The sequence below is a fragment of the Lissotriton vulgaris genome, chromosome 4_1 (genome assembly GCF_964263255.1).
Source record: "Lissotriton vulgaris chromosome 4_1, aLisVul1.2, whole genome shotgun sequence".
NCBI classification, from domain to species: Eukaryota; Metazoa; Chordata; class Amphibia; order Caudata; family Salamandridae; genus Lissotriton; species Lissotriton vulgaris.
The window spans coordinates 244433093-244449315 of record NC_141691.1 but is presented as its reverse complement, the minus strand read 5'-3'; the positions used below and the strand labels follow the sequence as shown (position 1 = coordinate 244449315).

The 16223-nt window shown below is 41.6% G+C and overlaps 1 protein-coding gene across 3 annotated transcripts in view; it reads right to left on the bottom strand.

Moving 5' to 3' along the window:
• The window catches only part of CD99L2 (CD99 molecule like 2), a 516478-nt gene that overhangs the window by 134334 nt on the left and 365921 nt on the right, over positions 1-16223 (bottom strand). For all 3 annotated transcript variants that reach the window (XM_086918585.1, XM_086918586.1, XM_086918587.1), the window contains 2 exons: positions 5567-5650; positions 367-456 (listed from right to left, as the gene is read on the bottom strand). In XM_086918585.1, coding sequence (XP_086774711.1) covers positions 367-456; positions 5567-5650 — 174 coding nt within the window. The remainder of the gene's footprint in view (positions 1-366; positions 457-5566; positions 5651-16223) is intronic.

Sequence of the window (16223 nt, the reverse complement as noted above, 5' to 3'; positions counted from 1 at the left end):
CAATATTGTCTAATGAAAATATTGATAATACGAGTACGGTGTCAATCCTCTGGGACTGATTTAGAGTTTCTTGGACCATTACTGTGTCAAAGACGTGACGGTTATCCAGCCCACCATATTACAAGCGCCATCGGAAAAGATGCACCTTTAATACGGTGGGAGGGCTATCCGCCATGTTCAAGATGGAGTAGCCGTCTGCAAACTCTAAATCAGATCTTTTGTCTCCAAAAGCAAAATCTTTATACTTTAGACACTCTTTGTAGTCAAATGTATATATTCCTACTTGCATAATGAAATACAACCATAAAAGACTCTGCAGTGTAACACTCTCCATTTTAAGTACTTTGTGTTGTCCTCATTACATACCGCCTCCAGTGCCAGGCTTCGGCTTCCCTCCTTTATCGTCATTTCTGTCATCCAATGCATCCGCCAAATCCAAATCTGAAGGATTTTTAGCTACAAAATAAAATTTATTGAAACATTAGGTACTTAGCTTTTGTGTACACAAGTTTAACTTGGGTGCAGAGGAATGAACACCTGTAAGTAAACATTTCACACATTCCGATACACAGATTCGGAATCTGCATGGATTTACACCAGCAAATGGAACGTCCTACTATGGAAAGTCTACTAGTAGTTCAGCAGTCAGAACAGGAGTTTTCGGGAATGGGCAGTCTCGATGGGGTCTGGCCATAGCAAATGCACGGCACACCAAAAGGAAAATCTTTGTGGGTATTCACAAACATTTCACAACCCCATTCCTCAGTGGCGTAACGCAAAACAATCCCCCCCCCCGCCCATGGCAGAATGATATGTGGGGCTTCTGAGTCTCACATACCTCACAGATATTCATTTTCCTTTGCCTGAAGGGGGCGCGCATGCGCAGCAGGTGCATGATTACGCCCCTGCCATTCACATCCTGAAAACATTTCTAAATATACTTCAAAACATCCTGGTGTAAGTGAGTTTCAAGAGTGGGAATGGAGAGGGAACACAGCCAAAAATGTATGACGCAAAGGGGTTTTCTCCACGAGTCGAAGTATATTCCTGAAGGAGAACTAAAATATGTTAATGCACACTTAGCCTAAACATACTCCTCTGGCTTTTTCATAGGAGTCAATTTAGCGGAAGTGGAGAACTCTTAGAAGTCTATAACTTGTGTAGACTTTCTGAACTACTCCTCCCAGAGTATTTTGAGAATTCCCAGACGTTTGAGAAATCTGCTGTAATCGTAGGTATACGTTAACAAACAAAAGTCATCATTGTGAATCATTATATAAGGGGTAGCTGTTTGACTACTATGTAAATCGATGTGAATGAATCTATGAGGAAAAGTTAATTGAACTTCCAAAAATATCATTGCTAATTCATTTCCCAAAGGAACATGATAATGCTGTGCTTTGGGGCTAAAACATTTAAAGAAGAAGAGAGTCTAGCAACATAGGTAACAGTTCGACAGAATCACCTACATGGCTGTTTTGATATTTCCAATTAAGTAGTAAGCTCACATCACCACTCATCACTTTGAGGAATTATTGAGAAGGCAGGGAAAAGCTTGAGAATGTGATATACAGAGTACATACAAATATCACTAAATTTTTCTTCAATCCACCTATTAAGTTATCGGAAGCGGTTAGAGGAGGTAAATATATCATGAACAGAGCACATTACGTTTGTGATATAAAGCTGGTAGTAATCAGTTATTGTCGTCTACAGTAATTCTACTCTGATATTTTGAATGAATCACCTCCCTTTAATGGGGTGCTGCCTCAAAGATTAGAAAGTTTCTCAGATCACAGGTCAAGACCAAAGAAATGTCAAGGTAAACAATTAGGAAGTTACTATACAGAGAAACACTTCTAAAACAAACTCAAACCTACTTAAAACAAAAACATGAGACCAAAAATGGAGTAACTAGTTGAATGGTGAAGGAAAGGGCTGGATAGGTGGCCCTCAGTACATACAAAGCAAGAATAGGTTGTGGTGTTTGGGTCTTTCCACTAGCACAGAGAAGTCAGTAGCATTTGCATTATCACAATGTAAATGAGGAACATACACCACCGGCGCGTGCAAAAAGTCCTCCGTAGATGGTTTGCAAATCAATTTTAATATGTTTTACCATAGAAAGCATTAAAAATAAATATCTAATAAACACTCTACAATAAGGTTTTTTTGTGATCAAAGTTGGGTGACTTGGGGCTTTTCAAGTATGTACTATAATGTTTGTATCCTATAAATCTAAAACCAAAAGAACAGAATTATGAGGGTTTTGACATTGTTTAAAACAATGATGTAGACCAGAACTATCCAGTTTACATTACCAACGATGGGTGAGGGTAGTGCAAATTATTACTTAATTTCTTAAAAGTCTCAAGATAGGTATTGGTCATAGTTTTTAGGTATGCTTAACCAAACACTTTGGTTTTTCCTAAAATTATATATGTAATATACTTAGAGGGGTTTTCAGCCATTCCTCTTCATCCATTGGCTACCTTCATTATGAGTGATAGCATTCTGCTCTTTGACAAGAAGTACACCCACACACAAAGTGCTTCGCTTCAGTACCAGGGTAATGTGTGCTTTTGAGACCAAAAACATTTGTTCTTTAAGACAATGTTTTGTTTCATCTTGGCAAGGGCCGTGCAGCGACCCAAGAAATCAAGCTGTACAAAACACTTGACAAGTCTAGCATTAACAAAGTTAAAAGTCTGACAGCCACATCCAGGACTACTGGGTTTTCCAATACCTGTTTTGAATGCATACCTGATATTCCCATGTTAATTGGGGCGTTTTTATAGATCACATGGTAGATTTAACAACTGTGCATTGTATGTTCACTTTCTTTCATGTCACTCTTGGGTAAGAGGCTTCCTTTAATGATATATGAGAGTATTGGGAAAATTGGTAATGCTTGTAGGTCTTTTACCGCAATTGTCTACTGTGCAGGGCATGTAAGGACCAATCCATTACGTCATAATGGTGGGATGTAAGTTTCTAATGTGGAATAATAGAGACAGTCCCTGTAAAACAGAATTTTATTTTTAACAATGCTTAGGGAAAAAAGGCTCTGGTGATCTTTCTGCAACAACTATCTTTATTTAAAAAGAGGGACATTTATTAGAGACATATAAAGTATTTATGAGAGTAAAAGTAGCAGTGTATCAATTTTGTTTAAAGACACAGACAGTAGCTTTGCTCTTGTAAATATTCAAGTAGATGGCGTACTATTTAAACTCCAAGAATCGGCTATCTGGCAAACATATACCCTTAACATATGCAAAATGTTCGAGCTTAGAGAATGTTAAATGGGGAGTTTTATCCACCACATTAACTTATGATGAATACTTCCAACTTGATGAGAAAAAAAATTCCAGGTTCAGCAATAGGGTATTATGCAATATATAAAAATACCTGGGTAATTATATAATTTTGAATAGCATCACCCTCATCAGCAACGATAAAGGGAACGTATTCCAATGAACAGTCTCATCTCTAAACGTCCTGCGCGGTGGATTCTGGTTATGTTCATAATGGGCAGTCCAAGCACTATTGAGCTCAAAACCTAACTATCTAGGCCCCGCTGTTCACTGAGTTAATGGCCACCGCTTGGATACAAATTCCACTGCTGCACTGCAAAAAGGGTGCATTTATCTCAATTAACAGAAAACCCTAAATAACTTCCAAACTCTGCAAAGATTGCTAACAGACATGGTATGGTGGAGTCACTCTTAGCCATACAGAACAATGCATCATTCACATAAAGGGAAATTTGATCTTCCATGCCATCCCTCCTGCATGTCCAGATCCCCTCTCATCCAGCTTGTTGGAGTTTCTGCTGTGAACAGCAGCAGTGAAAGGATACCCTTGTGTGCTCCCCCAAACTCAGAGACATTTAATGTCAGTTTCCCGTTGACCCTTACTGATTCATTTTGGGTGTTTCAATAACAGGGAGGCCCACAAAAAAAAATTAGGCCCCACACCTATTGCCATCCAGACACTAAACAAGAACTGCCACTCAGAGTCCAAAAACTTTGCGGCATCAAGGGATAATGCAGCCAAGGAACCTTTGATATTTTCTGCAAAATCCGAACAGTTGTGGACATAGTAGAGTTTTAGTCTGGTGGCGCTCAGATGTAAACAGAAGAGGCAACAACTGGTTCACTAACATTTTTGCAAGAAAATTAGTCTCAACAGTGTCAAGTGAGACTGGGCGATACAATTGTCATATTGATGCATTCTTGCTCTGTTTATTGATCAGCACTTCTATCACGTGACATGTATCAGGTGACACAACCCCCTCTCCTCTAACACCCTAAAATAGATGCAGCCACTGTGGACCAAGATCACTCAATCTTATAAACAGTTTACTAGCCAGACTGTTATAACCAGTGATTTTACCTGAATGCATCTGTCTTATGGCTCTAACAAAGGTAACCCTTGACGGGAAATGGACTTTGTGTCTCTGCCTGCCCGGTAATGATCTGGTAGGATTAAAAGGCATGATTGATCTATGATGATGTTCTGAATTTGACCTCAAGACATGGCCACCTGGGTGCCAAGCATACCTCTAGAGCCTTCTCTCAAGAAGAAAGGGTGAATCAGTGACATAGCCTTCTTCATAAATACTTATTTGAAACAACAAAATAGGATTAACTGATCATTAAAGAACACAATATCAATCTCTGAGTATCCCCATGCTTGCCTTAACTCAGTTCCAGTATGTCAACCATTATATCCTTGTTCTATATTCAGAACAGGTTGGATCTCTCCCTCCTCTTCAAATGTGCAGTTCAACATGTCAACCTGAATAGGTCTCTGTTGGTTGAGGAACTCCTGTTTACAAGTCTTTGCCTCCCTCACAAATAATTTACACATTGCCTCTAAGTTAAGCAGGACTGGTTTTTAAAAAAAACATATTTTATTGAGCTTTAAATTTCCATATACATCCATGCAGTATTGTTTTTGTTTTGGACTCCATTAACACATCTAACATTAATAGTCATAGTCCATTATGAACACATAACAGTTGACCTTTAGTTTACATTATTGAAGTATTTCCGAAGGATCCAGCAGTATCACAGTTGTGTTACATATACATTCATCATTTACAAATATCGTATATATATATTGAGGAGTACATATTCGTCTTAAAGAACAAGGAACAATAGAACATCCCCTAATAAAAATCCCCCCTCCCCAACGACCTTGGTCACATTTCTTGCATATCAATATTACCGAAAGCAGGACTGTTTTTGTGCCAAGTTACCAGACGGTTATGCACAGGTTAATTGTTAGTTTGCTGGTGTTTTACCCTGATTAGAATTGTGGTTTCCGCCTCAGTAGCGTTTCATTCCCTCAACCAATCACCCAATTTTCGACAATGAGTAGCTATTTCCTTATGCAATGGGACACTAACTACACGTTTTTGAGATAATAAGTAAATGTGCCTTTTGAAAATCACATTGAATAAAAATGATGAAATAGAGAATGCTTTCAAAATACTTCTACATTTCAACTAACATGCAAGCATTAATGCATAAACCACAATTCAGATGGTAGAGCTTACCTGGCTTTTTTGGGGGCACTGGTGCTCTGGTAGCTTTTGGCTTTTTTGTTGTGGTTGTGTGTAACAAGTCCCATAAACTGTCATCTAAATGGCAAACAGACATACAAAAAAACATTAGAAATCTTTTGCAATGACCAGAGAATAGCCAAAAACATTACAAAGGTTGCAGGCTTTACCATGTATGTTTCCATCCTTCGTCAGTGTACTTATATTCTTGCACGGTGCCTATTTTACTCTGGAGTCTAACTATAGCGTCAACGCATGTGTTACACAAATCGTGAGATTTATTCTATTTTTTAAATTTAGAAACATCAAACTTTATTAAGAAACAGAGGCATTAAGAAGCAACGTGTGCGCTTTCGAAGAAACAAGACTCCCCGTACGCAATCTTAAGTTTTTAAAAAAAATGTGCATTGCCGTAAATAAGTGAACCTTAATGGTTTTTCTCATCTGTTATTCTAGAAGCAAAATTACAAACAGACAGATTATCCTAACCACCAACAAAGGGAGGAAATCTGCGAGACTGTGTGCACATACAGAACTGATGGGCCTATTACCAAGATCAAGCGATAATCATCGCTTAACACGGTTAGCGGCAATATCATTATCGCCGAGCTCCGCGGATTTTTATCGCAGATAAACCTTGCTATTATCAAGGTTTATCTCAAAAGCGATAAAAATCGGCGGAAATGCATGAATATCGCTGAAAAGTCAGCGATATTCATGCATTACAGAGCTAATGCTCTTAGCCATGTTATCCACCTACCATTGGATAACATGGCTAAGAAGTGCTCTGGGCAGGCGTTAGCTTTTGGAGATATTCGCGCGTAGCGCAAATATTTCCAAAAGTACGCCTTTGTAGGTAATAGGAGATAGCGATGTTAGCAACTGTTTACAGTCGCTAACATCTTGGCACGCCCACTTTGCATGTCATTAGCGATAAATATCGCTGACATGCAAAGTGGGCCCCAAGATGATCGCTATCACCTACTAGCTGTCGCTAAATGGTGTTAGCGACAGCTAGGTAATAGGGCGATAAAATTATCGCCTCTTTAGCGGGAAAAATTCCCGCTAAAGCGGTGATAAGGCCCTTGGTATTATGCCCCTCAGTTATGCTGCCCTACCTGAACCTTCACAAATCTAACCACATCACACCAGCACTAAAATCACTCACTGCCCCCTGGTGGATGCAGATTAAGCTTAAAGGACTCATTCATTGTCCACTAAGCGTACTGGGGGGATAATGTCTTCATTAATTATCCCAACCGTTGACCCTCAAGAACTCACTAATCTGGAGTCTTCCCTCAACAAGTGTACAACTCAGTCCAGAGCCCTGGTAGAAGAAAATCGTTCAAAGATGGATGCCCCTTCAAACAGTCCAGCCCGAACTGCCAAGCCATGCCTTCCCTGGACCGGAAACAGAGTGGGCTAAAGAACGGTGATGGATTAAACCCAGATCTGCTGACTGGGTGTGAGTGTTTGATTGGTTCAGATGCTCCGTCCATCACCACCCCCATTTGTACCGCTTTGTTCGCCATAAGTTGGCAGGGTATGCTCAGACGTGAGGCCCTTGCTCACTTTGCCACTGGATTCAAGCAAGTCTGGCTGAAGACGGCTGGAATGCCAGAAACCAGTCCTAGGAAGCTTGTTTCCGGTCCAGGGAAGGCATGGGCTGGCAGTTCGGGCTGGACTGTTCCCATGAGGCACAGGGTCAGACTGATTTGCATATGGCCATGTCTGAACTGGTGTGGCAGAGTGGGGGTAAAGAACGGTGATGGATTAAACCCAGATCTGTTGACTGGGTGTGAGTGTTTGATTGGTTCAGATGCTCTGTCCATCACCACCCCCTTTTGTACCGCTTTGTTCGCCATAAGTTGGCAGGGTATGCTCAGACGTGAGTCCCTTGCTCACTTTGCCACTGGATTCAAGCAAGCCTGGCTGAAGACAGCTGGAATTCCAGAAACCCGTCCTAGGAAGCTTGTTTCCGGTCCAGGGAAGGCATGGCTTGGCAGTTCAGGCTGGACTGTTCCCATGAGGCACAGGGTCAGACTGATCTGCATATGGCCATGTCTGAACTGGGGTGGCAGAGTGGGCTAAAGAACGGTGATGGATTAAACCCAGATCTGTGGACTTGGTGTGAGTGTTTGATTGGTTCAGATGCTCCGTCCATCACCACCCCCTTTTGTACCGCACTGGACTTATGCGGCAGGAGTTGGCCAAGGGTTGAGTAAATTATATGGCAAGAAAAGGCAAATCATGTGGCATAATGCAGCACATTTTGTAATGGTATTACTTCAGTTTTACAACATTTGTAAACTTGGTACCACTGTCTGGGCATTGCTTGCACCTCATTAGTACCAGTTTAACACCCAAATATAGCAATAAGCAACAGAAAGGTGAGCAGTCCAGCTTTCTAAAGGGCCTTCCACTGCACAACAATGTGTTGCTGCATCTTTATTAACTTTTGAGCTGTTTGAGTTAGAATGATTTAGTTTTTGTTAAAATCTGCAGATTATGCAACAGATAATTAATTGGCAAATGCAGCAAAACTACAGTTATGTGGCAATCTCTGACAGCACAATCGCATAATTCCAGAGGCCCTATTCATAAGATATCCGCACTCTTCACATGGTTATCCAGTGAAGAGCCGATATCACACAGTGAACACAACCCTTTCAAAGAGGGAGTCTTGGGTTCTTGTAGTGGGTAAGACCTTTTGCTGCACCAGTTACAGGCACAAAAACTCACCCCTTTATGCAGTAGCATTTCATCTGACGACAGCGTAATTTTACGTGCTCAAGGAAATCAAGTTAGTTCTTATGTGGAAATGTGGGCAGTGCGGGAGTCAGACAAGCAAGCACCGTTGGCATTTATCTCTCATTTACAGAAAAGAGGTTCTATCTGGTGCCCCCTCTTGTTATCCATGTACTTGTGTGCGATATAAGGCAGCCCGCTGTCTTACTTATCGATTCCCATTTTCAAAAGTGCTTCTCTGGAACCTGAGAGGCAGCGTGCCTTTTAAGATCATTTATTTGTTTAGATCAGAAAGGGTTTTGTTGGTAACAAGCATGTACGCACATGGTTTCAAAATGTTATTTTCACAAACGCTACAAATTTTGCATAATTTTGTAGAAAGTCGCCATTGCGCATTAAAAAAAATATTTATTAATATTTGCAGTATGTTATTACATTACTTTATCAACATTAACAGATTTGGTACAATCTAACAGTGATTTCTTTTGAGGTTGCATTTCTGCATTTCAATACTGCACCTTTTTATACTTGCATAGTTTTGCAAATACAAAACCTATTAGCATTGCCAATAGTTGTACATATTATGGATTTCATCCAATTGTTTAGGTCTTGCAGATGCACAGAACTTTAAATGTGCTAACGAACACTTGTGATCCATGATCCAAACACACCACATATATACAATACACACAACATAAATATACATCGCACTACAAAATGAAACAGCGCACCACATTATTAAACTCCAGTACATTACACTTCACAACACAAAATACAATACCACATATTTTTCTCCATAACACAGTTCCACTCCACATAACTCCTATACACTACATACCACATAATTTATATCCACATAATTTCACTGCACGACATACCACACAATTCCACTACACGCCACATACATACTCTTCATTCCAAAACACAGAAGTAAAAAAAACATTTCCAACATCAATTGCTCTAACTCTTGCAAATGCGAGGCCTATTGCATTGAAAATGCTTGTTTGTATATATTTCAGAAATAGGATTCTTAGGCCGTAATCACAAGACAACCAATCTTCTATAATCTCACAGTTGAAAGAACCCTCTGGGTTGCTCCATTTGAAGATCCATGGAAGGAGGGGGGCAAGCCCCACTAAGTCCATGGTATAAGCAAGACCCAGTTCCTCATGTATAAAGTGCTGTGAGCTGCCTGGTCAAGGCCAAGAAGTCGCCTGCAGACATGGGTTTCCTTACTCTGCAGGCTACTAAAGTCTTGTATCCCCCTATTACGGCTCGTTAGGACAAGGAGGCATTTCAATTTATAGATTTCCAACAAAGGGACAATCGGTTTGCCACCTACTCTGGTGGATACATTAAATAGAGCCCCCACTGCGCTTTTGAATTGTGAACAGCCGTTGGAAAGGCAGGGCGCAAAACTTTTGTTGGTATCAAAAATCACTCCCAAATAAGGGAATTCACTGACCTTGGTGATGTTACTTTCATTACATAGGAGGAAAAGGATAGGTGCCAAAACATACCTTTGGCAGACAATCCCCATCTATACCAAACTGCAGCTTGCTGAGACCTCTCAGTGTAGTGCATGCAAGAAGTCAACCATATTCTGCGGCATACAAACCCGCTAAAGAATGGACCACAATGGATTGGTTGACTCTGTTGAATGTGCTGCTCAGGTCCATGAAAGCGAGGTATAATGGGCATTTCTTCACAATTGTGGATTTCCCACTTATAGATTTAGGTTAAGTCATTGCTCCTGTGTCCCCAGGCCCTCCCAAAAGACCATATTGAGCCCTACTCATAACTCATTTCTGCGTAACCCAGTCCTCGATCCTGTTGAGTATCACACGACCAGCAAACTTGACAACAGAGTCAAGGAGTGAAATTGGGCTGTAGCAGTGAGGATCCTGACTAAGGCCTTTCTTAAATAGGAGTACTATGATAGCTTGCAGCCAAGAGGAAGAGATCTTACAGAATACTGAAATATTCAAAGCAGAGGTATTAATGGGGGTCCACAGATCAACATTAGCTTTATACATGTCCATATATCAATCATACGAGATAAAGATATATTGGCAAAAAGAAAACATGCATGGCCAATAATTAATGGGTTTACAAAAAAGCAGATTCAAGCCTATTTAGAAATACCATGGGCATTAAAAAATAAACAAATCTTTACAAAAGCAAGATTTGGTGTACTCCCTGGACCAAGTCATCTTCCCCCATGGATGAAGTCGGAGGGGGATACAGTATGCAGATTGTGTAAAACCGGAGAGGAAAATATTGTCCATTTGTTATATATCTGCCCTGAAATCCAAATTGAACGAAAAACTATACTTAAAACATGTTTTAATGCGCGAGGAATAAGGACATGTAGGCAAGCTTTGATAAGGTGTATGCATTCTAATTATATAAGTATGAATTCTGCATTTGTAAAGTTTTTATTAAGAGTAAAAGCAAAACTTTTGCACAGTATGAAACAGTGTTTACACTTTTGGTATATTTTTATTATAACTAGTTCAGAATTTGATGTTGCATTTTTAATCTTGTTTTAGTGATTTTACATCACAGTAGATGTTATGTGTCAAATTGTAAGATTTTAAGTAATCAAACAATAAAGAATTAATTAAATACATGTCCATGGGAGCCCCATCCAGTCCCGGTGCTTTATTGGCGGGGCTGCCATTTATGGCCTTTTATTACCCCCTCAAACCTAATTACTAAAGGAAAAGAGGAATAGGCATTGTCAAACTCTTCAGGCATTTGGTTCTCAAAAGAGTATATAAGCTTGAAATAGTCGGTCCAGCCTTGGGGAGTAATGTTTGAGCCCAAACCTTTGTCCTTATTTATGGGATGCTGTTTGGAATTTACAATTGCCCAAAATATTTTAGGGTCCCTTTTCTGCCGTGCAGCAACAAGGCTGCTCCAAGCTTCTTCTTTGATGGCAGCCTTCAGATTTTTAATTGTAAACTCATAATGATGTCTAGTTTAAGTACGTTTTCCTGGTCTCTAGGACTGGAATTTAGGGCATCTCTCAAATGTTGATTTGCAACCCTACACTCCCTGTCAAACTACCCTGGGCAGGTGGCAACTGAATGGATGTGCATGACTAAAAGTAAGGATTTAATTTTCAGATAGAAGACGGTCCATGATGAGACTCAGGTTTGCATGAACTACCTTGGCTTTTACACAGGGGATATCTAGCCCCCTCCATCTGACCTGGAGTCTCTCGTCCTTGATGACCAGGTTGTTTACTCCTTTCAACAGGATGGGTTTCTACCCTATTGGTAAATCTAGGGTCAGTAAGATGGGGTTGTGGTCACTGAAACTGTTCGAAATGACAACCCCAGTCACTACACGGTTAGTCAACTCCCGGGAAAAGAAGACGCAACCTATGATGGTGCCCTGCCCCTCGCATTTAAATATCGGGAAATATGGTTCTTGCCGACCCCCCCCTCCCCCCCCCCCCCGAATTCGGACAAGTTACAAAAATGTTATTCCAATAGACTATTCAAGAGTGTGCACCCTCTGCAATCGATTTCACAACTGGACCCTACTGGAGTTGCCTCGGAAAAAGGGTCAGAGGTAGTATCACAAAAAACAATTTTAGCATTAAAATCCCCCCACCCCCCATAACCACAAATGCACCAAGGGTGAGCTCGGCTCTATGTTTTAGCATCCCAATATCTTTAAATAGCACCCTAATTTGGCAACCCAATTCCACAACCGAATTATAAAAGTTGACCACAAAAAATTTGAAGTAGTGGGATGAAAAACCCATAAGATCAGTCTCTGGGTGGATACATACAATGGTGATAGTTGTAAAAAGGTTAGTGGCCCACACCATGATCGCCAGCCCCTCCCAAGTCTCCCTCCTGTTGAGCATATTACTAGGATAATGAAGGCTTCAAACCAGTCCCAAGTAATCTCCCCAATTGTCCATGTTTCCTGCAACATTATAATGTCATATTTTGAAATAAAGGAAAGGCAGTTTGGATATTCTTGTTTGGCTCGCAGCCCTACAATATTCCAGAATATTAGCATAATCTGGGACATAACAATTGATTCCACACAAGCGGGCTGTATCACTGGAGCTGGAGAGTCCCTGGTTTGGTCAGCCCAATCTATTTCCTGATCCTCTGGCCCTCAGTTCCTCCATACCAGATAAAGCACTGAATCTAATAGAGGTGGAAAGGAGAGAAGCATGTAACAAAATTAAGCATTCAGCAAGGACCAGATCCCTGTAGTCAACAACACACAGCCCCTTGACAGAACCTTAAAAGAAGCACCAATCTAACCCACCCTTCTGACAAATAAAATGTGCTCAAACGCTGCAAAACCAAGGTCCATATTTAGCCAATGACATATATTTTTTTTTAGTTTGATGTATGTTTCTTCTTTGGTTTGAGATAATCATGGCAAATTGGTCAGAACCACGACATAAGGACTGCATTTGGATGGGAGGTTGAGACCAGTGGCGTTAGCTACTAGGGGGCAAGGGATATGTAGCCTGGCACTCTCAATAGGCTCATGGTTTAAGTTGACAGCACCGTTTTCTATGAATCGAACAGGCAGAGGAACCCCATCCCGCACACTCAGAGTGAGGTGGATTAGCCCCCATAGGTCCTCCTTTGATATCAATGCAAAAAAGGGCCATGTACTGCGAATGCTGGCTTGCTCTGCTACCATGTTGTGAATAGAATCGCAGCTAGGGAATTTTGAGATAATAGATTCAAGGTTTGTTATTGTATCTATTTGGGGGCTATGGCTGCTTGGATTAAAACCTCCAATTTACCGAGCATCTGACTCAACATGGGATCCCATGTTAAAGCACCAGGGCAGATCCTCTGTCCTAACCCAAGGGGAACACAGTTATCAATAACTTATCTGGCCCTGGTCTGGCATTTATTTTTCACTGATGGGCCTTCCTCTGATGAAGAACCAATCTCCTGAGAATGTATCTGTGAAACATGAGGTAAATCAGCACAGTTATTATCTGTGGTTTCCAACTGCTTAGTGGGGGGTTCGAATGTGCTATTTGGGCCTTTGTCCTTTTCAAGGCAGGAAATAGGCAGCATATTAGTAGGGGGGCGCCCTGCACCAAAAAAAAGAGCAGTTACTCAGCCAAGTCTATTTCCGGGGCAATGACCCCCACAGCTCTTGCCAGAAAAAAGTCAAGTGTAATATGAATGAGCAAGGGCGATGATAATGCAAGCTTGTCTCTCTCTGTTGTTACCCATCCCGACCCTTGGATGTTAGGGTAATCAATATTAGTGAGAGGAGACAGAGAAAGAATGGAAAGATGTGGATAGGGAAGGGGGCAGCAAAAATATATGAGTTTCCAGCAAAAGGAAGAGCAAGCAGCCCACAGTCCTTGCAATCACTGAGATTCTAAGCACAGGCAGCCAGGTTACGGAGACCCGCCCCTTGCACAAAGTCAATCAGCAAAACAGGAATGTTAATATTGTACCTGGATTTAAAAACGGAGTCCATCAGCAACCGACAAAATCCAAGGGGGTGGCCATGCCCTGGCTCTTCCTGGCGTTGACAGGTGCAGGATGGGCCTGCCCTTGGTCCGTGTGTGGCCCACGCGTGTTGTAGAGGGTTGCACTACAAAGCGAAGAGGCTCGGTCACCACACCTCCTCCTGCTGGGACAGGTAGCCTTTTTTGATTGAAAAGCGTCAATCGTGCCGTGCTGTAGAGGGACGCGGTATATAGCGCAGGGGCTCGGTCAACACGCACCCTCCTCCTCCTGCTGGTAGCCTCCTGGGACAGGAAGTCCCTTTAGATTCAAAAGTACATCCCACACCGTGTTTTACACAGTCGTGCTATATAGCGCAGTGGCCTGGTCACCACGCCCCCTCCTCCTCCGTGGCCTCCTGGGACAGGTGTCCCGATAGTTTCATAGGCGAAGCCATAAACACCCTTTCAACCATGCACTTCGAGGGGCAACCAAGGATCTGATGCCAATTAGACTGCTTTACAACCTTGCTAAGGGTATGAAACGCTATATAGATTGTGCAACTGGACAACTAGGAAAAACTGTTTAGGCCTTGCAAGTTGTATAGAAAATGCAATATACATATACCAATACACTATAATCTCACATCTCTATGAGATTCATGGTAGCATTGGAATGGAAAGTGGAATAGCTGCTTCCCTCTTCTTTGAGGACATAGAATAATTATCAACGTAACCAACCATGCTTAATTTATTCCCCTCTGTACTGTATAAACGATTCTCTCGAAGCATCAGTAGACTTACAGGAAGACATCTAGGTCAATCAAGGATCCTTTGTCTCTTAATAGGTTCCAAGCCAATTTCCTTTTTGTTGAAAATGACCCATTTGAGACCAATCATCCCAATAATTACAAAGGTGCTTTGTCCACTTGCAAATTCCCTTCTCGTTGATAATGACCCACTTGAGGCCAACCAACTGAATAACAGTGGTACTCTTATTCCACTGTGTCAGTTTTGACACATCAGGAAGATTATCGTAGTAAGCACCTGAATATGAAAAGAAATGGTTAGCGATCAAGCTGGACTGGAGTGTAGAGATTAAACCAAATTCTGTAGGAGATTGGGAAAGTTTGAAGAATTTTGAACAAAAATACCCAAAACTTGAAACACATGGTCCGGATAACTTCTTAGGGCTGGTGTGGCTCATGGGGAGTGCAAAAAGCTTAAGTAGTATTACAACATAGTCATACCTCCATGGCAGGTATTAACAGTGCCATCACCAATGCAAATCAGTCCTCAAGCTTAATAATTACAAACCAGGCTGGGTAGGAGAAGAGTAAGTGGATAGAGAGGATGACGAATTCATCGGATCAGAAGGTGGCAGGTAGGCTACTTCAGGCCCCTGGTCACAGTTTAAGGGACACTGAATGGATAAAGTTGGATGGACGTAGCAGTCAGATAAAGATTGGAGAGATTTGAAGGAAGAGATGTCAGGGATTTGTTCTGAGGATGTGGAGAGTATGGGAGAGATTAAATGAAGAGAGAAAACCAGAGGAGTGAAGGGTGAAAGTGCCACAGATAAAGATAGGACAAGTAGAGGGAAGAATGGAATTTAGGTAGGGTTGATGGTGGAAGGGCAAGAGAGGTAGGGCTACGGGAGTAAGCCAAAGATAGGAAAGGGATAACTAGCACAGGACGCAGGACTGGACAACAGACAAGTTGGAAGTGAAAGAGAAAAATGGGACAGGAGAGCAACTGCTTGGAATGATATGCAGACGGTCAAGTAAGGAGAGAGGAGAGGACGCAACAGGGGGAGAGGAGACAAGCAAAAGAAGAACAAAGAAAAGAATGTGGAAAGTGGGAATAATATGGATGGAAAATGATCTCTCAAGGAAGCATGGGGCACATATGAGAGCTTTGGAAGGATTGCGGAATTATCCATCCACAGCACAAAATTGCCAGGGAATGTTATATCTGTGAAAGGTGCAATCTACCAAAACAACCCAATTCTCTAAAAACCAAAACTGTATTAAGAATCTATGGTTTCTACCCAGGAGCAGAAGATGTGCAACCTACTGGAAAATGCAGCTTCCCAGTTATTACTAATCTAATGGGTCTGAAGGTAGTAGGGATTCAACCCATTGAAAGACACAGGAAGGGACAGTTTTCAAGTCTTGGGTTTTTAAGCAAGTCACTGCAGTTTACATGTAGTTTATGACCCCCAGAGCAGGCACGTAGAAGGCTAGTCTTCAATAGGTTCCAAATTTGCTGCACCAGCCAGCTAAGAGAGTGTGGAGGACTATTAGTGTGGTAAAGAGTGCCAAGAACTGCTTACAAGGACACTCCATAACCACCTGGCATACTGCCACCAGATCTCTGGGATGGGAGGGCAAACTGACATTAGCCCCCCCTCCCCCATATGGGATTCTGAGAAGCTAGGGAAAC